General features: G+C 41.3%; 1 protein-coding gene and 1 long non-coding RNA gene across 2 annotated transcripts in view; one reads left to right on the forward strand and one right to left on the reverse strand.

Moving 5' to 3' along the window:
- ntrk1 (neurotrophic tyrosine kinase, receptor, type 1) overlaps positions 1 to 23,782 on the forward strand; it is a 55,574-nt gene that overhangs the window by 13,188 nt on the left and 18,604 nt on the right. The window contains exons 3-10 of the mRNA XM_037072830.1: positions 7,523 to 7,673; positions 8,801 to 9,369; positions 16,698 to 16,772; positions 17,549 to 17,620; positions 20,423 to 20,491; positions 21,812 to 21,966; positions 22,231 to 22,373; positions 23,618 to 23,756. Of these exons, the coding sequence (XP_036928725.1) occupies positions 9,173 to 9,369; positions 16,698 to 16,772; positions 17,549 to 17,620; positions 20,423 to 20,491; positions 21,812 to 21,966; positions 22,231 to 22,373; positions 23,618 to 23,756 (850 nt within the window). The 5' untranslated portion in view covers positions 7,523 to 7,673; positions 8,801 to 9,172. The remainder of the gene's footprint in view (positions 1 to 7,522; positions 7,674 to 8,800; positions 9,370 to 16,697; positions 16,773 to 17,548; positions 17,621 to 20,422; positions 20,492 to 21,811; positions 21,967 to 22,230; positions 22,374 to 23,617; positions 23,757 to 23,782) is intronic.
- Positions 1,667 to 7,293, reverse strand: LOC119005319. Its single transcript, XR_005070472.1, has 3 exons — positions 6,654 to 7,293; positions 6,306 to 6,420; positions 1,667 to 2,652 (listed from the first exon to the last, which is right to left on the reverse strand). It is a non-coding gene; the product is annotated as an uncharacterized LOC119005319 (long non-coding RNA).

Raw genomic sequence — 23,782 nt, forward strand, 5'->3', positions numbered from 1 at the left:
TTTGAACCAGTGCCCTTCCAATTGTTAGACCACCTGCTCTACCTTCCGAGCTACAGCCTCCCCGACATGTGTTTCTATGTCTCGAAAAAGATGTTGGTTAAAATATTTGGTCTTGTAATCAAAGTTATTCACAGATGGATACATCCCAGATTCTGTAATCTGCATCAACTTTCCCTCATTTCCATGTTTTTCTTGCATCTTAGATGTTTGTCGTGACACATGTAGGAAACCATGTGAAGATCGAGGAAACGACTAAATGTGTTTTAAGAGTGATAAGACATCCTTTCCTATTAAGCATCGTGTATTGCCGCGTCTGACATCGGTTTCAAAGGTGCCACATGTAGGGATGGAGTATTTCTACATAGCATTGAGCTCAGAGATCCCTCCTCACCTGTTGGAGCAGAAATAAGAGTTCTGGGACAATTACATATAATCGAAAGAACACTCTTTTCCGATACCTTAACCAAAGTGCTTCTGATGCCTGAAGCTAGCCATGTACGATACTCTCGATGCAAATCCCCGTCCTGCGCTTGAGTCCGTCCTTCAGCCCAGACGACCGACCTTTGCGCAGTAATGTGGATGGATGTTGGAAAAAACGTTTCCACCGACCAAAACCCACATAGCGGTTACGTGTTGTAGGATATAAAAGTAAAATGTCATGATCCTTGTGGCTCTGCAACAGTCAAAGTCAAAGCAATTGTACTCGTATAGTCCAAAATGACAAAACGATCGCTCATTAAGCGTTACAGTCTGTAGATCTATGACATGCATCACTGTTTCTTTCCAAAGAAAACGGGAAAAATGGAAGAGAAACTTCACAAAGATGAGGGATTCTTCTTCCCCCGTTTTTTCTGACATTTAAATAGTTAGAATTTCTGGCACAAATAACTTTATTATCATACATTTGCTGTAAAATTGCCATAAGCGTTAAAAAATATCAGTTCCCCGATTTCATGATAATTAACAAACAAGAAGTGCAAGGCCTCAGCCGAGGTGTCATATTTAAGGAATTCTTGTTACTCTCTTTAACAAGGGGAAACATTTTCGTTTCATTTATAATATATAAAATATTTGAATTTTATCTCCATTCTGATGCGATAAAAGGATGAAGAGAGGATTTTTGTATCTCGCTGAAATGCATAATATTAATTTTGAATGAGACGGATCTCATCCTCGAATCAACTGCCGAGCAGAGGAGGTCACAGACCGACAGAATTCCAAATAAAAGTTGCCGAGTATTCTTGTGATAATAGACTTCTGCAAAACAACACTGAGGACAAATGATCATGTTCAAGGAAGAAGTGCACGGTTTTTAGCAGGGCCGCTGGGCTTTTCAGTGGAGCTCCAGTTAAAAAAAATAAATAAATAAAACCTTCAAGACCAACTCAGACAGGGTCATTACTTTCAAATAATGTGCTCATGGGGGTTTGTTATGTTATTTTATTTTTTTAGATGGATAGAAAATAAAATGCAATCTCCTGTTGATCCAACCAAGGCTTCTACTTCCCTCAAGAGATCAGAGATTTCAGGCTTTTAAACAGGCTAAATGTGGAAGGAGGTACTCCAATGATTTAGTTTAGCACTTTTTAAAAAAAAAAAAAAGTTGACAGATAAAAAAAAAAAAAAAAACATAAAGAAAGAAACATCCCCAAAATCGCAGCAGCTGTTGAAATATCCTGACCTTAAGTCTCAAGCGTGGGTTCAAATCCAAAAACAGGAGCATTGACATTATCGGGGTCATTGCTCTGCTCCTTTAAAGCCACAGAGGACATTATACAGCTGTTTTCAGGCGGAGCACAAAGTGTAATGAGTAACATGTGGGAAAACTCATGTAACTGAACCGGGTTACTCGGTTAAAATGAGTCATAGTTGACCTTTGACGTCACAGGACATGAACTCTGGTTTCTTGGGTCAGACTCCTGTTTTTGTTTTCTCCTTATATGTACATTTATACTCAATCACCTGACTTCCTCCTTTGCTGCCGTAATAATGACTGTGACCACTAGAGGTCGCTGCCTAACAGGTAACGAACATATGGGTCATATTAAGCTGCTTTTCTTGTGTATATGGCCGTTATTCTGATGAGGACAGACACATTTTTATAGTTACTGGTGAAGCACCACACTTTAGAGACGAGCTTGTATCGTGAATGTGGACCCAAGTTAAGTTATTAAAGCTCAGTTTTTTGTTTATTACCTGCCTGCGTCTTGCATTTAGGTCAATTTTTGCATCAAGGTGATCGGTTTTTATAGATTTATGTCTCTAGTAGGATGACACAGAACAACAAAAACTAGAATGAAAAAGCCTTGTTAAAAAAGTGAGAATCCATGAGCAAATCTAGTCTGTTATTTAAAGCAGAAACAGACACATTTTCAACATCCCCTCCCTGAACGTTTCCCAAAGACAACGTCAGCAGCGTGGTGACCTCTAACGGACCGGCCACGACCAAAAACAAGACTCCCAATTTGACCTACAAACCCCAATCACAGCCCAAAATCCAGAAATCCTCATCCCAGTGTTACTCAAAATGGACATTTGAACACCGACAATCCAATGAAAACTGGGCCGACTTTATCTGCTGATGATCATCGTGTGATGTAATCGCAAGTTCCAGAACAGCTGCTTGAACGGACCTGGAGATGAGATGAGGACCTGTTAAAAACACAAATGTTAGAGTACACGCTGCTAATATCTCTGAGATCATCTCGCACTACTTTATCTCTAAATCTTTTCAGCAGCCAAACTGACATTTTTAAAAAAGTAGAAAAAAAACGACACATGTAACACGAGCCATTGTATCAGTGCTCTGTACACCTGAGTCAGTAAACAGAACGTGAACGGCAGCCAGAAGCAGCACGGCCTACATACAAACATGGCAGCTTCGTGCATTTACCACTTAAAGTGTAAGAGCCTTTCCTTGTACTCGGTCCAAAAGAGCTTTTACTCACCTGCTCATTCTGTTGTTACACTCCCTCCCCCCCCCCTCTCTCTCCCCCTCCCCCTTTCCTCTTTGTGTCCCCCACTTTCCCTCTCTCTCTCTCTCTCTTACTTCTCTTTCTCTGCTGCTGGGCTTAAATATGAAATTGATTGATTATTGTTTAAGGGTCTGACAGAAGTGCAGCCCGTCTGGGACTCTTTCTCACTTTCGTGTTTAACCCCCCACGTGTGCTCTCGCTGCTCGGATGTGCCGTACCTAATAGTCCAGACAAGCCAACAGATTTGCACGGTGCCGAGCAACTTCAAGGTTTTTTTTTCATGACGGGATGAAATTAAATTTGTTAACAACTTTCAGACCATCTGGAGATATTCCAACAACCAAGATCTGATCAATACTTTCTTTCGTACCTATTAAAACCTTTATAATGTACTTTCAAAAAAGTAGAATGTCATGTTGAAAACATTCTTCAAAAACCTGTCTGTCTCTGTTTCGCAGGTGCCTTGTTGTTACTTTCTTTCATACAGGTTTCAGCTATATATTCCTTTAGACTGAGAATAATGGAAGAAAGCAAAGGTTGAATTTTACAGTACAGTATTTTAGATGAAGAGCATAACACAGTCTGAAAAATGTCTTTAATACAATATAGTTATGTTAATACAAAAACAGAAGGATATGGATATTTAGCCTCCAGCTAACTTGAATAGAGATTAAATGATTTAATCTTGCAGCCTTTCTAGACTTTCCAAAGTTTATTAGATGAAATGGATCAAATTCTTACAGTGAAACAAGTCATTTTTTGGGGGGTTGGGACGCTTATGGAATAAAAGTCTTTTGGGTCCTGGTGCATCACGTGACGCCGCTGCAACAACGCTGTCAGGCCAATTCAAATGTACAGCATGGTGCTCTTCCTTGGTGAGCTAAATGCTAACATCAGCTTGCTAAGTTTCGCAGACCTGTGATGGCACCAGAGGAAAAGTCAGTACAGCAAATAAAAGAGTCATTATGATAAGTCATCTGGGGACCATGAACATCTCTACGAATTGTTCGGCCAATCCATCTTGTAAGTAGTTGAGAAATTACTAAGGATAATTGAAAACTTATACCTGCTGGTGTCGCTAGAGGTAAAGTTAGAGGATCAGGAAGGTCAGTGGGATTCATCCTCTGAGGAACATGAATGTACCGTAGAACATTTCACAACAAAGCGGTGAACTTACCGACTGAATGATGGACATAACCATTCACAGAGCCACGCCGCTCGCACGGCTAAAACAGGTGAGCATTGTTTCTGTCTAATGAGGATTTACAGCAGCAGCATTGTGTGCGCGAGATTTTTATTCACTTATTTTTTATTCTTGGAAATAATGGAACATGTCACCCAGTCGACGAATGCTCACTGATAGTCTTTTCATGTGATTTGCTGCCTTATCAGTTCATCTCAGCGTATGGATTGATGCCATGCGGATAAGCACTGCACACTCGCATGTTTGTGTGCGAGCCGGAGAGATACGGAGAGGAAGCAAAGGGGGGGAACACATGCCGGAGATACGGCTGGTAACATGGTCAAGTCTATATCACAGGATGCAACAGTGTGCGTGTCTCTTCCCTGCGAGTCCTAACCAGTGTATTTATCTTTGACGTGACGGGCGGGGGGAGATTGATTCAAAAGCCAAGTGTCGCAATTAACCCCTTCTATGACCATCAATCACCATAATGCATAAAAACAGTAATCTAATTAAATACCCGGAGAGAAATGAGGTCGTTATTATCTGTCAAATGGCCACTACTACCAAATGATGTGAGGTTGAAAATTGTCACGCGGCTCGTAGGAAATGAGGTTGTCTGTAAAAAAAAAAAGGAAAAAAAAGAGGACAGGCAGAAATGAGCAGGATTTGGTAATCTGGCACATTTGAATACACTGCATAACTTGAAAAATCAGCCATCAAATGACAGAATGCAATCACACGGCGTATATAAAAAAGGAAATGCACAAAAAATATCAGCACTGTTGTGAAAAGCCGTCTTAGTTTAGTGTCATGTAACGAGGTGACATGTTATTCAGCTCTCTTTGAATAAAACTCTCTGTATCCCGTCTCATATTCGTCTATTGTTGAGCACAAGCACATTTCAGTGGATGTTTAATTCTAGTTGTCAACTTTATAAAGTTACCGTGGACCTCTGGAGGAAGCTGGCGATGTGTGTGGGCGGTGCATGTAAATTACCTGATTGGTTATTGTTTTATCAGGAGTTATTGTGTATTCCACCTCAGTGCTGATTTGTGATGGAGACTCCTCTACAGCAAATGATTAACTGCTGTATTCCGGGAAGTGAAAGTGAATAAATCTCGCTGAGTAAATATAAGAACGAGGGTTAAGTAAATTATTTCTTCCTGTACTTTATCTCTCACTTGGAGAAGGCAGAGGACATCACTGTGGGGGGGGGTAAACAAGAGGAGAGCAAAGTAATAGTATGACGTTGAACACTGACAACACTACAACCATGAAGACGAAGAACAATCTCTATTTGATCACATTATTGTACAACAGAGTGACAGCAGAACTTAGCATTCAACCCGTCCTGGAGGAGCGTTAAGAAACCTTGCACTTAGGGACAAATTCCAGATATTAGCCAGTGCCTTTGGTCGTGGGTACGGACTGAAGAGTCAACCTATTCGTCAAATTTAGCATGAACGTCTGTTTGATATTTGAGGGAAATCCATCCAGAAGTTGCTGAGTTATAGACTGCTGCAAGAAATGAGTCCTAAGTTAGCGTTTTTGCATTCTGGTCCCCTTATTTTGAATTCATTGAGTTTTTTTTAACATAATTTCAGTTACATGCCTGAATTCAGGTCTGTGTTTACCACAAGAGATTTTCACAGTTTGTTAAATGTCTGTTAAAAGCCCCGCATGTGAATTTGGAAGTGTTGTCTTAAAAAACGGCAGCTGCTAACAAGTGGCTAAGTGAGACTGGGACACTGGGCGTTTTTCAGAATATGGAGACTCGTACCTCGATAGCGCAGATGTCTGTTTGAGTTATGTTGGAAATGTCTTGTATGGGAAGCATTTGCAAATCAGGAAGATGCTAGCAAAACGTCACCAGTGTCTTGCCGTTTAGCAAACTATGTCTTTCCAACCTGACTTCTACTTATCAGCGTCCGCAGGACGTAGTATGTGTGTGTCCATTTTTACAGACGGATTTTAGTTGCAGACTGTTCTGACTTTCCAAGTTGTATATTGATCTGTTTATAGTAAAGTGTGTATTGTGTAGTGTGCAGTAGTAAGACGCAGGGTGGTGATGTTAAAGTCTTAGGTTGTGCTTAATACAGAACTTATTTGTTGCAATAGACCAAAATAAAACTGATAAAGCTTACCAGCTTCCTGTCGAGGGACCCAGGGCGAAGATAACTTCTGGGTTAGCTTTCAAAAATACGTCATCCCTGCTGCTCTCTGTTTCACCGGATGAGTTAAAATCTTGACCAGATGGCGCTAAAGGAAAGTCATGAGTCTGTCAAAGTCGGTGCAAAGCAATCCAACCATCAAACCTTCATATTTAAGCATTGACTGTTTGTACCAACTGTCAAATAAAGCAGCACAATTAAAGAAAGTGCTTGTAAGAATGTAAATACAGCATGTCCAGATAATGTGCATTACAACCTGCTTATGTGATCTCATTTGCATTTGTTTGTTTTACTGGGTTTATACTGTATGTCGTTAATTACCCATCCGGGCAGAAGCTTCCCACTGAGTGTTCAGTCGTGTAACCGGTCTGCTCGAGCTCTCAAACACTTCCTGAGAGTAAGCGCCTCGTCCCTCCGCACTATCTGCTGAGCTAAGACCAAGTGAAAAAAGGGGCGTAAAAGGAAGAGTAATTAAGCCACCAGATAATCCTGACGACAGCAGCAAAAATGGCCATTCAGCTTACGGCCAGTAATTGTGGTCGGGACACTCTGACCTTACTCATGCGCAGAGTGACTAAGAGGAATGGGGGGTGGGGCGCAGTATCTGTCCCATGGGAGGAAAAAAAAATGTCTCATGTAAAGAACATATATGTGATGGACAGGCCCGGGTCTCTGCAGCAGGTTCATGTTAGCAGTTACAGGATTAGAGTCACTGTAGAACTCACCTGTTAGCATGGTTTCACCTAAAGGCTCATAAAGGCACATGATGTGGAAGACGGTTACGAAGTTCTATTTAAACTATTTCAGAAACAATAGAGAAAAACTGCCAAAACTCTTTTCAGCTTCTCAGATGCAAAGATCTGATGCTTTTCTCTGTTTTGTATCTTTGTCAAGTGAATATCTTTGGGTTTGGAACTTTCTCTCAATAAAACTGATAGATTGATAAAGACTACCAGCATCCTGTTGTCCTGTGGAAAGTAGAAAATGTGTTTAGATGTATGTATAACTGTTAATTAGCAGATAATGTTTCCCAAGTGATGAACATGATAGAGCCTGTCTAAATGCTATGGCTGGCTACAGAGCCTGAGACCTTCAAAAAGTTTGAATCCAAAAAAGTTGCACTGAACTCACCCTTATTTCTTCCACTGGCAATGCTAAATTATAAACAAATCCATATTTACATTCAGCAGGAGGAGCGCTTGTTAGCCGTTAGCAGCTGTTTGGCAGCAGAGTCCCGCAGCATGTTCGGCTAACGGAGCTAACAGCTAAAGGAGCTAAAGCTAAACACACAGCAGGGCAGAGGAACAAAATCATCAACAGCAACTTTCTGAAGCACTCCACGTGAGTACAAGTAATACTTCCAACTATAGGTGATGATAACGAATGCAAAGAAACATTTGTTGTCAGACAGTTTACATTCATTGTTGAACATTAAAAGTTGTTTTTCAGGATGGTTTCAGGAGGTTGAATCCAGTACCTTAACACAGTCAAAGAAATACAGTTCTGTTTTGTCAAGAATAAGAATAAAGAAACGTTGCAGATTATTAACATGCATTTAACATAATTTTTCTCTTTGCTGTAAAGAGCTTTAGTACATTTTCAGGGGCTACTGACTCTTGAAAACAAGTGCTGTAAAAGGCGCCAGGCTTTTGCTTTCTTCGTCTGTCAGTTCAACCTTGCCTTGAAGGTCCAGTTTCATCTCTATCCTCTATCTACCAGATGAGGAGCTGACCGAGCTCTGGTAACATCACACATCTCGCTCAGGAGTTTTTCAGTGTCACACTCAGGCCTGATTTCATGTCCACAGCAGATTTTTCCTTTTCATAATCCAGGCACCCAGCGATGTACTGTCGAGTGCCTGTCAGTCAGCTGTTGTACAAACCACTTGAAACAAGTGAAAGTGGATTGCCTATTGAGCTTTTCAAGATCACATTGGGGCGAAATGCAAATTATGTGCAAGCCTCACAAAGTGTACAGCGACGTATATGTTCCAGTGGATGAAAAAAAAAAAAACACCAAAAAAACAACAAACTCATAGACCCACAGTGCTCTCATTTCCTATTATTAAACCCTGCTGGGAGTTCACTCTGTCGGAAAACAGCTTATTGCAGATAGCTCGTCTCACCACCCCTCCCGCAAAACAATCACAAACCTTCCAACAATCAATTCTCTCAGGATGCAGAGAGCCCCATCCGTCCATCCGTACTGCAGGATGTTGCTACAGCAGTGCGAGTGTGAGAGCGTCTCTTTATGCACACAGGCACCCAAGAGCCCTGACTTCTTGGCTCTGTTTTGCGCCTCGAGCTGCTGGCGGGACGGCAGAACTCTCACCCGAGGGGGGAGGGGGGGGCAGATGAGATCTCCATCAACAGATCCCATCTCCTCCTCCTCCCATTCTCCTCCTCATCATCATCATCATCATCATCACACACCCTTCACCCCAACCCCTCCCTCTTTCTCCCCTCCAGCTTTTCCGAGGTGTCTGGTGACTCTGGCCCCTGTTATCTCGCCCCTCCCTTCTGTGGAGGAGAAGAAGAGAGAGGGAGAAAGAGAGAGGCTGCAGCCCACTACCAACATGTCCCCAGAGGCCCCTTGCCTGCCTGCCTGCCTGCCTGCCTGCCCCTCCTGCTGCTCAGTACAGCTGTGGCTCAGCACCAGACCCTGACCAGCTGGGATCTCAACCCTGCCAGAGAGCCACGAGAGGAGTCACTCACAGTGTGTGAAAGCTCCTCGCCTCTCTTCTCACTGACTCTTCATTAGGTGAAACACACAGACACTGACTCCAACTACAGCTGCCAGTCCTCTCCGCTGGTGCTGAGAAGATCCATCTTTCCCTGAGCATGGCCGTGGCACCCCGGGCCCTGGCGCTCGCCCTGCCCCTGGTGCTCGCCCTGCTCAGCCCGGCCCCGGCACCCGTCTCGGGAGGCTGCCCGTCCGCCTGCAGGTGCTCTTTCGCCATGCTGCAATGCCTGGAGCCTGATGGTATCACCAGCATCCCGGCACTGGCAATGCAAGAGAGCGAGAACGTGACGGAGATGTGAGTATGATGTGTGACCTGCTTCGCATGTGCCTCTTAATTAGCATGAGTGTATCAGATGCGCTGACTTGATAACGGTGGTTTGGCAAGCTTTAATCGTCTCCGTTTGTGTTCTGATTATCACTGTGGGTCGGAGTTGAATCACTTCAGTGCGTCAGTGGCAAAGTTTAACTCCAGAAAGTAGACAACGCGCAGATGATTTCGCGTTTTGTCCAGCTGTCCGGGAGAGAGCCTGCTGGTTAGTCCACCTGTTAAAATGTTGCAGTCATAGAAATCACTCTGCAATTGTTGGAGAAGTTTTCTGATCGAGTGACACAGAAGTTCCAGATGTGTCTGATAGAGGTTGATGAACCTGTTACTGGTGACAAAGACCATGTGGGATACGCTACCGATGCTGAGATGTAGTCTGAACTTCTGATTAGATTGTTCAAAACGCTGATAATCGGCTGATGCATTGATGCAAACTGCATTTTCCCATGATCTTTATCAGATACTTTTTGTCAGATTGCTGATGAAATAAACAAGCTTTGGCTCCGATGCAACATCATCTCACACGACGTCCCACCCACAGCAACATCTGATCGGTAACGCGTCACGATTGATAGACTATAAATGCTGCAATAATGTGAATCTACAAAGTATCTTGTCAATAAGTGTATCAGGCAAGTGTTGTGGAGAGGAGGTAGTTTTCTTTTTGGTCGTAGATTTTTGTTTTTCAAATGAATATCGGTCCCAAATATCCTTGATTTCTAACCATTTGTATCGTTATCGGCCCTGAAAAAAGCTGTATCAGTCGACCCCTAATCAGAAATATAAACTCTTCTGCCACTTCGCTCGTAACATATGCTTTACTGCACGCTGCTTTCTTAAAACCACATGGCCTTTATTTTTTATTTTTTCTTGCAATCTCAGTGTGCAGAAAAATGTCAATGTTGGTTACTACGGCTGCTGTTACCAGTTTTAGTTTCAACCATATGGCACCTAAATCCCCTTGGTGTTGGTGTGAGCAGCTCAGATGGTGACTGGTTCACCGGCACTTTAACCCACGTTTGTGAAGTTTATTTGACTTCAAACAAACTATAAAAACAAAACTATAACCACTCATAAATGTTTGACATCATCTCAGTACGTAGTGAACCTGGTCACCCCACTTGGACTCTGTCAGTCATTGTGCAGTTGTTTTTCATTGCTTTGACAAAGAGCGAGTTCTGGTGTGGATTTGTCTTTGATTGTTTCTCATTAATTGTTACTCTAATTTGTGACACTATGTGACATTTTCTCTGTTTTCTTACCATGAAGAGAGTTTGTTCTCTGCAGACTTCCAACGCTAGCATAGTGTCTTTGTCCATTTGTGATAAAAGATGGTGATTTCTCCCCAAAGTCTTTCATTCTGTACTTTATTTGACGTAAGTCCCTGATGATTCTGGTGGGAAAAAAGACACATAGTCTCATTTTTTTAATCAGATTTTCTCAGATTTGAGCGGATCAGACTCCACTCTGTTTTCACCGTGTGCAGAGAGCTTGTTCCAGCCACTTGATGTAAAGTAATTCTGCTGCCATTTGAGATGCATTAGCATGGCAGTAATTTAGACATTTTGGTCAATGGGAAATCAATTATGGATTGCTGCTGACGTATCTGGCACAGAGTGACGGGAACCGATGTCTTATCATCCAAAGTTTGGCCTCAGGCTCGTCAAAGAATCTCGTCTATTGTTGCTTGTTTTGTGGAAAAACTTGTGAAATCCTCCAGTTTTTGTTTCTGTGTTTTTTGTTCTTTTCAGCTTACGGCAGCTGAACATTTATAGGGAGCTTCTCTTGTCTCAGCTAAATGTTCTTTGAAAGCATTTATCATCACATTCAACTATTAGAAACTTACCTTTCAATAGTCTTTCTCTAAAGCCCTTGAAACTTGGTTTGAAATCGTTTTTTTTTTTCCAAATGAAGTAAAAACTCTTCTACATTTAGGTTTCTGCTCAGCTTCATCAGGACTTTGGAGTTTGATCAGGTTTAAGTCCTTGAAGTTATCATCAGTGCTGAAGCAGTTGCGGCAGAGATGGCAATTTTGAGGCAGGCTGACTTTTTATCTGCTCCCACTGCAACAAACAAAGGTCAAGATGCATGTTTACTGTGTTCTTGAGGTTCACAGATCTCTGCTTCATGTACATGTACCATGTTGTAATCAGGGTGGAAACACGAGACACAAGTCACTGAGTATTATTTCAATTTTTGAGGCTCCAATGTAAATTCCATTTCTGATGAGAGAGCTGACCTGCGTGTACCGCTGAGGTCGATCTGACTCAATTTGTTCCGTTCTGATTTCTCCAAGTGGAGCCCAGTAGATGAAATTAAAAATGAGGCTGATGATGTTGACTTGATGCTGCGGCTTGGAGGCTAGTTCGATGTAGGCAGTCCTTTACAGTCACACATGTCGTCCCTGAGGGAACGTGTCTGAATAAAAGCCATCAAAGTTGTCGCTCAGGCGAACTGAGACTTCTCAGTCGGCTCCGGCAGATGACTGTTATTTAACGCTGGCTTTTTGAAACTTTGGATGGAAAAAGAAGTGGAAACTGACCACCTGTGATTTAAAGAGGGCTGCTGTATTATTATGCAACCCACCATCAGCTCCAACATGGAAAAGTAAATGTCACTCTCTGCACCACCACGCTGTTCTCTCTTTGTTCCTGTCCCCGGATCTGAGCAATTAGCACTTGTTAAGAGGGAACTACATTTCTTAGTGCTATTTCAGTGGAGCAAGTCAATTTACCACCGCTTTTTACCTCTATTCACCTATATGCCACTCACCTCCTCCACCCCCCCGCTCTTTTTTTTCTCCTTCCCCTCCACTCTCTCTTACCTCAGAGGTATTTCCTTGTACCTGCAGCTGAACATGTCTCACAGAGCTCAGGGTGAGGCTTGACATTCTCTCTCAACCGTTCAATCAATAAGTAAGCAGGCCTTTTCTCTGCGTCTGTTTACCGCGGCGCTCTACATGCCAGCAAACAACAACACTTTGCCGTATTGGCAGTGCAAGAGAATACGGCTGATATGCGGAGCAAACAAGGGGCCATTAACTGTGGAACAGGGGCCGAAATTCATCATAGGCTGAGTTATAAATTCAATTTTGTGAATTGCCAGTCAATGCCCCCACCCGGGAACAATAGATGATATACAACCCACTTGGCTCAATCCGATAAGTAAGGCCGATGGGTGATCCTGGGCCCACCTGCCCTGTAATCACGTTATTGCTGTGTGGGTCAATCAGACATGAATAAAAAGGTTTGTGTGCTCCAGCTGACAAACAGAGAGCTGAGAGGTTGAAACAATGCCGCGTGCTGAAAGTGGCCGTCATCAACTAGAAATTACTGCAGGTATTTTTTTGACACTACAGCCTGTAATACTTGGGGGAGGGGTAAAAAATCTATATTTACTGATATATTCTTCCATCTTTATTATTCTACTTCACTACTTTCTGGTCTGGTCTAATCTTAATTCTGGTTAAGTGATAATTATTACAGTAAATTTCTCTCTAATCAGAAATAGCATCATACCAGGAGCAACAGTTGTTGCCACAGAGACCATTAAAAATACTGCAGCGCTAATGTGTCACATGACTAACTCGAAAAACCAGAATCTGATGCTGTGGTGTCTCAACTAAATGTATTTTAAAGGTATTTTCCACCACATTTTTAAAAAAAAATTGTTATTCACAGCAGCTTGTGTTTAAAGTCCTTGTTGCTTTGTCTTGATACGAGTCCAACTTGTTCTTCTACAGTCTTGGAAATTCACCAACACAAAAGTAATTAACGTTAGTTGTCATCCATTATTCAGTTCAAGTAGGTGGTCAACAGCAACTGGCTGTGCCCACAAATGTCATCAGTGCTCCAGTCAGCGTTCAGTAGGTTTGGTGCCTTCACTGTCATCAGATTTCAATGCAAATGTTCCAATTAGTGTACAGGTCTATGAAACAAACACAAATAAGGAATTATGTCAGTTGGATTAATTAAAAACAACTCTGATTTTGGCCTTTAAACGTCCCATATTGAGCTCATTGTCAGGTTTATACAGGCATGGCTTTGAGATGCGCATGAACAGAAAGATTTTGAATACATTGATGAGGATTTAAAAAGAAAGAAAGAAAGAAAGAAAGAAAGAAAGAAAGAAAGAAAGAAAGAAATATTTGCACATTCTGGATTTTTAAATGAGGGCGAAAGAGCAGATGTGTTTTTCCTCCGTGGAATTTAACCTATTGTCAAAAAACCCCCATCAAAATCAAATAGATTCAGAGGAGATCTAACTTTATTTGATTACATATTACATATTACATATGTGAAAAAAGTATTTTGTATTTCAGAGGGAGCTGTGTTGATGGGATACATTGCCTCAAGTGACATCACGTGAGGCAGCACTGGTTGGGACTAAAATCTACAAGTTTGAAGAACAAAAAAAAAAAAAAAAAGAAGCTCACCAGGCTTCTGTAGCCGACTCCAGGTTTTGTCTGTTTCCTGTCTTTGTCTTTTTCCTGACCCTTTTTCTGTGCACACCTGTGTATCGTTTATCATGTCCCGCGTATTTAAGATTTCAGCCTGTGTTTTTCTTCACTTTCTCTCGGTTCGTCCGAATCTCCTCCATTTTCTGTCTGTTTCGCAGTCCTCTCTGTGTTCCTGTCTGCGTTCCCAGAGCTTCATTAGTTTCTAATGTGTTTCGTTTTTGTACTTCATTAGTTCTCAGATTTGCCTCTGCCTGCTTCTTCCATTTTTGTTGACTGCAAATATTATACTTTATTTAAGCTCGCTAATTGTTTTTCTACCTTCCTTCCTGGGGTTTTGCGCTTGGGTCCTTTTTGAAAACACGTATTCAAAAGGGTTCTTTAGTTTGCTATTTATAATAAAACAAATGAGGGTTTATTTACTTACTTTGTGCATTACATAAGTACTTCAAAAGTTGACACAAGTACAAGCCGTTATTTCATTTTTGCAAACATTGTGGCCGTCGCCTGATGATGATAATGCAATTCCTGGGATCGCTTTGTATGGTTGGTTCATTTAAGTGGGAAAATAAATCTTTTCCCAAGGACTTTATGAAGTGTTCGGGAGAGGATTGAAGACATTCATATTGCTTAAACCATTATTGTTTGAATTGAGTCAAAGAAGAGTCCTCCTGATGGAAAGTTTGCTCCAGCAAGATCCTTGGTAGGTCCTATCAAGCCATCTATTCAAACATCTCATGAAAAGAGCTGGCCGTCCTTGTGTTGAGTGCTGAATTGATCTACAGCTCACTAGTAATTCTGAGGTGGGCTGTGTCGTGGAAAAAAGAATTTCTGCTCAACCTTGTCCGCCCAGCGTCTCTTCAGGCACCGTTTTTTCCACATGTGCAGTGAGTTCTTATATGAGCTTGTGGGTTTTAGGTCCCTGGACATCTCGGTTGGTTTTGTCATCGGTTATTAGTTTGTTTGGTGGATGTCAACGAGGTCAAGGAGAAATCTGTCTGTGTGCTCATTTTGGTCGGGTCAGGGGCTCGTGTTCAATGCACTGAACTGAAAACGAATTCTGATGCTGTGTTTCAGTCGATTGATTCAGGAGACCTCAAGCATGCAGGACTTGTTTTATGGCATTTTATTGGTGTTTACTTTATAATGTGATGATAGTACCTTTTCTTGATCAACTATATGGCTACCTTGCTACTACAGTGATTTTCTAAAGCGACACGGTGGAGAAGGTGCAACTTGCAACTCCAGACATATTGTGTTCGATGGCAAAAGGTTGGCCAGCTGTATTGAAGCTATTGTTACAGATCTCACTCCAGTTCTCACTAGACTATACCGCCCATGATTGGTTGGCTTCGTTGGCTGCATTCTCTTTGCCTGACTGAAACTGTTAATTCACTCAGTAGCTCTGGTAACGTCTGTTCTCCACAGTTTATGAGATGTAGTTTTCCAGGTAAACACACCGACCTCTTCAGCCTCTCTTCTGGTCTTTTGCTGCTCGTGTCCGGGTCACTCATCCACCGTTTAGCTATATCGATAAATACTCTTTCTAAATACACTTTCTCTTACTTACAAGCCCACCACATTACATGTTTGAAACATTTCTGACAGTGTCGGTGATGGTAATGAGAATTTAAACTTTTTTTTACACTCCTGAGGTGGTTTTTGCTTTTTTGAAACAAAAAAAAAAGTTGGGGAATGGAAACACCTTTTCAAAATAAGTTTTAATGCAACAAACATTTAAATTGTGACTATTTAACTATTTCTGTTTGGGGCCATCTGTGCACATCAATTCCTGAAGACCCCTCTCCATTTTCCTCTTATAGATTTCCAAGTTGGCATTTTGTTCTTTTTCGTCTTTAAGGTTTATCAGTATTTGGCACAACAACTGGTTTTGTTTACAGCTTGTCAACTCTACTTCAGCTCTGTTTATTACAGCCAAGCATTCTATATTTTTTTTATTTTTTGCATCATTCCAAACGTTGGATACTAGATAAGCTTCAACATGATTTCCCAACATTTTACGTATATTGTATTTAACCTGTTGATAGAAACTGTATGTGAATCATTTTTAAGTGAAACAAATCTTTAAATTTTCCTTTTCTGATTATTCCTGATTGTACCCGGTTTATTCTTCTTCTCTATACCTGCACTGTTCTCACCTCTTTTTTTTTTTTTTTTTTTGTTACCGTTAACCTGTTTGAATCGCTGCTTATTATCTAGAAAAAAAATATATAAATAAAATTAAAAAATCACTTTAACCATGGTTTCGACTCCCACTTACTCCCATGGTCGCATGTTTTTCTACCCGTCCTCCTTTTTTTCATGTTGTTTTTACCAACTCTGAATAATGGTGCCTTTGAAACGGGGTTAATAGTCTAAGTAATTAGCCGCTAAGAGTATTGACACATAGGTTACACAGGCAACACAACGCATTTCAGCCTTTTGTTGCTTTCAGTGTTGGATTTTTTATCATCAATATATTGTCATTTATGTGCTTCAGTTTGAGTAAAGTGTTAAAAAAAAACATTATGTGGAATTTACTGTGACAAAGCTGCTCTTATAAGAAAATGTTCAATCAATTTAATCAACAGTTTTTGTTCCACTTCTTCCATCCAGCTGGAATTTGTTAAATGATAAACGCAAATAGTGATCAACTCCTCTGTTTCATTATTTGTTTTGGTATTTGTATTTGTGTATTTGTTTCTTTTTCATATAGTTTCTCTACATTTTTTGTACAATTCAACACAACAAAAGGTTGAAGATCACAACAAATTATATGTCTTTAAATTGCAACTCTCTCTTTCTCTCTTTTTCCTTTTTTTTGTTTTGTTTCAATAACCAGCTACATAGAAAACCAAGCGGGCCTGGAGAACATAACAGAAATCGATCTTGTTAATTACCGGGAGCTGAAGAACCTGTAAGTAAAGCTTTTCTCCTGTAAGACAAACAGTTCACAAGTTCATGCTTACAGATGGAAGACTAATAAACTGTTATATTGCTTTTCTGCACTGTACTTAGTACTGTTTGTTCAGCCACTGCATAGTTGGATTAAATATCAGAAGTTATATCTGCCTACAACATAGTATCGTTCGGCGCCAGGTTAACGTTTAGTTAAAGCACTAGAAATTCCTGGTTAGGTTTAGGGATTCAAACTATTGCCAGAGGAAATACCAATCTGCTGTGTTTATAACCAATCACATTGTCATCTTTTGCATACTAATTAGATAGAAGTGACATGTTGTGTCCCTGGAACACGGCACGCAACCACAGCACAGTTTGTTTTGGAGAAAGGTCAGAAAGATTTATCGCTAAAAACATTTGACATTTTGGGTCACAACATTTTTAATAATGTGTTAATCATTTAAGTAGTTTTTGAGGTTCAAATGCAAAAACAAATATCACTGTTTTTTGTTTCTTAAATGCAAATACATTTCCAGGAAATTAAATTACATAAAAATATTTATGTTTTGGACTTCCAGTCCAAACGTCAACTCTGGCATTGGGAAACAACGTTATTCACAGTTTTCTGACAAGAGACCTAAAAAAAAAAAAGTTGTCAGATAAATGTATAATTCCAATAAACAAACCCTGCTTTAATCCATCTCACTAAAGCGTCAGTATTTCTGAGTTTAAAGACTTTTATTCCTATCAAAATAAACTGTGATGTTTGTTGTGCTTCCTCCCCGTCTCCAGCACGGTCACATCATGTAAGCTGAGGTTCATCGCTGCCAACGCTTTCCAGCTCAACCTCAAGCTGCAGTATGTGTAAGTGTCCTTGTCGATAACAGAGGGATTGTCTCGCCCCTGGTCATGTTGTGTGTGGGTCAGCCTGTTTGTCGCTGTCCGTCAGGGCTCAGACAGCCCTTTAATACCGCACATGTCACATGAAGTGAGGGCTACATTTCTGCAAATCACAGTGACTCATTCTCTCGTCCAGGTTGGTGAATTACTCATCCACGAATCTGGTAAACATGAGAGCTCATTTTAGATGCTGGAGCCACAGAAGTCTTTGTTAATGAGAACGTTAGTGCACTGTATTGATTGTACTTGCTGATTTTCTCAGTTTTATATATTCATACATTTAGGTTCCTCAGATTTATCTTTTTAAAGATGTTTTTTGGGGTATTTTGTAGATTTAACAGCAGATTAATGTAGAGTCGTCTGTACTGATAGTGAAAATAGTGTTGATTTGCAGCCATAAAATCAATTAATTCTGCTTTCACTGACAAAAAAACACCTTCTTCTCCAACAATCTTTGAAAAAACAAGTGAACGAGCAGCCTGGTAGTTACATTTGCAACATATTTTCAAATTTTCAGCTAAGTAAACACAATCTCTGAACAGTTATTCATAATACGATGAAGACTGGAGCAATCAAATCTGTCTATTCATCAGCAGCTGACCCTTATCGCCACCATCTTGTCCTCGTCGTCCCACTGAGCCTGTGCTACATGTCTGATGTTGTTTATCTAAAGGACAGGCGGGTTTGGAGGACCAGAGATGGAGGGGTGGTGGTGGTGGTGGTGGGTGAGCTCGAGAAATTGGAGAAGACATCCACCAGTCACCTTTTACTCGCTCACTTTGGCGGATTATCGACAACTGATGCATAATAAATACACTCCACTAAGGGTCCATTATCACTTAATCAATATTTCACCGTGGAGGGAGAGGCTGGGCCGGGGCTGGGCTGATGTGTGGTGGGGCTCATGTGTGACAGACGTATTTCTGAGATTGCGATGGAACAGATTACAACCAAAACTAAGCAGAGGACGCCGAGGCTTGGACCACTTTCCCTTTCTGTCCTCCTGCGCTCATCTACAGCCGCGATCATCCTGGAGCTCAATCGCCAATTTCATTTAAAAAAAAAAAAACTGCATTCGGTTTCTTAAGAATGGCAAAAAAAAAAAAAAATGAAAGTGATCTGCTATTCCCGGCTCTAACCCCCCATCCCCCTGGTGGGCCTCGGACAGGAATCGAGCTGGTAATGGATAAGCCCCAATGGCTAACCCATCTGACATGAACTTTTGGGAGCAAGGAAAACAAATAATTGAACCCTTGGCCCTGCCAGACTGAATATGTATTGGCTTCCAATGTGCCGGTTCCCCAGTGTGGCTTTTTGTCATCTTCTGCAGGAGGTTTATTTACAGCCCGGTCCCTTCGCTGTCTGAGGATCATGTGAGAGCCACTGTGGTGATATCTTAGTGGCCTGAGAGCATCGACAAAACGATATGTACCCTTCATCTGTTATCAGTTTATTATGATAGCCTGACATACACAGTTTTAGATGTAAGATTACTTTAATCATGTTTGCGTGTCAATTTTTTGGGAAGATTTTCAAGACAGAGTCACAAAGAGGCTGCACATTTTAATTTGAGGTCGAGCTTTGGAAAAGCTTGTTTTCGGCAAAACAGCATATGGGCGTGTAGAGCAGTGCTATGGTGACAGACCTTCAGTTTGGTTGTAATGTCCGTTCAAACATTCAACAGACTGTCTGCTGTTTCCTTCAGTGGTGTAAAGTTAATTCATCCTGGCCGACTGACCTCCTTCCTTCTGGTAGTCCATCGTGGAAAAACAAAGTTCGCAGCTCAATCGGAGACAGAGATCGGGTTTGTAAGAAAAGCTTCTGGCTCATAAAAATGTTACAATCACAATGCTAACATGCTAACGTTGTTATGCATAGTTACCGTTGTCTTAGTTTCACATGTAGCAGGCCGATAAACCAGAGGACTGGACTTGAAAGTGGAATTTGAAATAATAATTCTGGACACTATGGACATCTGTACGCATCAGTCTTATATCTGACAAAATATTTTACAAAAAATATCCAAAATCTGTTGGTTTGGACGAGTGGAGAAGTGGGATTCATCCTCTGAGGACTGTGAGTGTCGATGCAACATTTCACAGACATTCATAGTTAACTTTCCATCATAAACTTATTCCAGCCTGCGTATCTGAGCGGCCTCCTTCTACCTAGAAGTGTTTGTGTCTCTGGACTAATCACCTAATGTACCGAGGAAACACTGAGAGGTGCGCTGGAGGTGTTTGTGAGTGTAGCTCCTGGCTGGTGTGAAATATTCTCGCCAAGGTAATTGACCAGAACCCATTTGGATGCATTAACATTTTCCTCTGAGAGTAATTCAAAGCAGGTAAGCATTGCTCTGAAAGTGAGCAATCAAATCACAGCGTGACTCAACTGCAGAGCAGGACGAGTAACAACAATGAAAAGAACATTTTTACTTTATTTTTGACTTTTCTTTTGTCTAAAATTATCAATTTTTTCCCCCCTGAAAGATTTATACTGTTTTCCTTTAAACAACATTCGAGCAGACAGCTTGAATGCAAATATTAGTTAGAATAAATTCGAATATTGACAGTTTCTTTATTTGTTCAGGTGGTTCAATCCTAGAAAAAAACAGCTACTGGTGCCGCTAGAAAAATAAGCAATAGTACGATTTATAGAAGTTTTCCCGACTACACAGGCTGTGGAAGTATCGTAGAAAATAATCACCTATAGGAAGCTAAAAACACACGTACATAATCTCATTTGTCTTCTCTCTTCGTTTCACAGGAACCTGGCATCCAACTATCTGGAGCACATCTCCTGGAGGGTGTTTCATTTTCTCCCGCTGCTCAACCTGTGAGTCTCTTTAATAAGGTCACTCCGGTTTCATTCAAATCATTTTACGAATTCCCAGGAGGTCAAGCTTGGCCATAAGGGGAGAAATCCTTCTTACTGATTGGGCTGCACACCAACAGCGGGAGCCAAAAAATATAAAATCAATGGACGGCAACCACCTCATGCTGCCGTCGCCTGTGTCCACTCCTTCAGCGCTTGATTTGATGGTTACCTACAGTATATTCAAACTGGACCCATCATTTGTCTACCATTTATTTTTGCAATTGGTAATTTTAGTAGTAATTCCCTCGGAGTTTGTTCAGTGTTAATATTGTTGACCGTAAAGAATAAGGACAGAGATTCTGGCTCTGAGGAGTGAAGCCTCAGCAGCAGGGGTTGTCTCCACCGGTTTGTGAGAAAATGACCAAACTTTTCACTTTTTATTAGTTTCCTAATGAGTCTTGAGTCTTCTTCAATGCAGCATGATGTTCATTTGTGTAAAGTATGATCCTGTTTGGATTAAAAGGGATGAAAAAGCATTGAATACACATGGTGTGTGGCTGCCTCGTGATTGTCACTAGCTCCTCGTTCTCGGTTGGACACGATCAGAATATTCTTCCCAGCTTTATCCCCCAAAACGTGTTTCTCTTCTGGCTTGTGTTGTCACAATACTGGAATTCTAACTTCAATACCTTGAAAAATATCAGTATGTGCTGCCATATTTCATACCAGGGGGGAAGAAAAAAAAAGACACATTTAGGACATGACATTTTAGAGTTTTACTGAAAGATAGATATAAAAAGGCTTGTGTTCAGCGAGTTAAGCACAACAGCATCTGAGTTAATTTAGCTTTTGTTGCCTCAGTTGGCATCAGGTGACGAGCAGATGCAGTGACTTTTAAAGAAGAAAGACGGCAGGTACAAATATGAAATATACCGAGAATAGCGCTCAGAATTTAAAGGTTAATCTCTGTTTTCGGAGCACCTTCACCACACTTTTTTTGCAGAGGTTAATTCACGGGTGAACACGCTAATTAAGGAGGTCACTCTTTTCAGTGCCTGGCTGCTTTTTGAAAAACACAAGAAAAATCTAATTATTACTGAAGATGTGCAAAGTTTCAGGTGATGAAAGGTTATGTTGTATCTTAACGTAAAACAGTTGCATGGATTCATATTTAAATCATTCAGCGAGGAGACAGTGGTGGAAATAGTATTTATGAGGTTTGACAGATGACGCTGAATCTTTTTGTGCATTACCCTCTCAGAGAAAATTGAGAAAGAAATAATTTGAATAAAAAAAATGTTAGCCAGCAGAGCTCGTTACCTTTGTTTCTCTCTCCAGGGTTTTGAGGGACAACCCTCTGGTGTGCTCCTGTGACCTCCACTGGCTCAAGCAGTGGCAGCATAATGAACGTGGCGACCTGGACAGCCAGATGTTGTCCTGCTTCTCCGATGACCAGGAAGTGCCCCTCAACTCTTTGGTGATAGATAACTGCAGTGAGTTAACATTTTCAAACTTTTACGATCAGTCTCTTCATGTGTCGATGAATCTTTGAAGCGACGCAGTTTAATGAAGTCACGAGCAGGTGCAGTGAAGGAACTGGCTCAGCGTTGATGCTTTTTAATCACACGCAGCAGGAGCATCTCGTTGCCAGGTCACATACGAGAGCGGCACATCTGCCTCGACTCTCAGTCGTGCCATCACGTTAGAGACCTGTGCTCGTTGCCATGCGCTCAGGCCGTCTCCTCTGCTGCTCTCAGGTCTGCCGCTGGTGACGATCGTCCCCTCCAAAGAGAAGATTCAAGAAGGAGGCAACCTGACGTTTGAATGTCACGTGACAGGAAGTCCCACTCCCGTTGTCAGATGGCGGACGGAGACGCTGCGCTCTCACTTCTTAACCCAGGTAGAGAAGAAGAAGTTTTCATTAAGATGAAATAACTTTTTTTTTTATTCTCCACACAACTTGTTTTCTTTGTGGTCTTTTTCTTTTCTGCTGAAAAAAAAAAATCATTCAAATTTAGTTTGAATTTTCATTTGTCTTTAAGAACGAAGTGGGTTTTGCTCCTACACATCGTCCGTGCTCCAGTCAAAACCACGTATTTCCAGATTCTGTGTTTTGATAAAACTGAATGACGGAGCGCTTCTTCCTGTTTCTTAAGCCAAAAAAAAAACTATATACAAAGTCCTTGAATAATCCTAAAAGTTGCCATAGCCACAAAGCTGAAAACATGGCTGTTTTTCTTGGAATAAAGAAAGAAAAGTGGTTTTGGCTTGACAGGGACAGTTCCTCAAATCAGGGAGCTGAGATCTGCTGTCCTCCCAAAACATACGTATTTTCCTTCCCCTCTTCGACTGATGCTTTCAAGCGATGCACTTTCCCTTTCTGGCTTTTAATCGTGTCTGACTGCTCTCTGCTTGTGTCTGTTATTTGTCTGAGGCCGCATGTCGGCTGACTTTGCGTAGATTTTTGTAAAAACGTACTATTTTATCTTGTGTAATTTAATTCCTTTTTCTGTTTTTCTTGCTTACGGGATTTTGGGGGGATTCTGCGATTCATTTTATTGCCTAAACCACCAGGAAAAGATCAAGTTTGTCTTAAAAGTACCTGCTTTTGTCCCCACAAACCTCTCTGCAGATGTCCCAACATCTAGTCAAAAATATCAGACTGGAAATATATCTGGTGGTGTGACGCTTATAAATACTGAAGCACCCCAGGTCCCCCATTTAAAAAGAAATCCAGTGGTTTCATACTTTATACTTCAAATGTTGAAACACAGCTTGACAGTCTTCTCACTGAGTTTAAATCCACAAGCATCCCCAAGAAAAAAAACACTTTGTTAGGGTTAAGAACCGATCATGTAAATACCTGCTTTGGTTTACACAATGTTGTCTGGAGATTCCCTTCCTGTCCAGAATGTCACTCTTGATTAAGAACTATGGATCCTAAATAAAAGTTTCGCCTCACAAACCACTGGTATTTTTTTTTCTAGGAAGGTCTGGCGGGGTCAGATAAAAACCTTGCGGCGTACCAACTCTTGGCACTTCAGGCAGCTCTGCTCTAACCAGCGTGCCTCTAAGTGATCCACGCTGTACGTCGCTTCCGCACTAACCGCCTCTGCTCTTTGTGTTCCCTGTCGGCTGCCGCAGGAGTTCATTTGGGGCTCCACATTAGAGCTGGTCCTTTACCTCACCAACGTTTCCTCCAAAGACAACCTGCACAACCTGACTTGTGAAGCCGAGAACCAAGCTGGGCCCGGGGAAGATGTGGTGCAATTGGACATTGAGTGTAAGTGCCTGCAAAATAAAAAAAGA

This window comes from Acanthopagrus latus, chromosome 17, assembly GCF_904848185.1.
Source record: "Acanthopagrus latus isolate v.2019 chromosome 17, fAcaLat1.1, whole genome shotgun sequence".
NCBI classification, from domain to species: Eukaryota; Metazoa; Chordata; class Actinopteri; order Spariformes; family Sparidae; genus Acanthopagrus; species Acanthopagrus latus.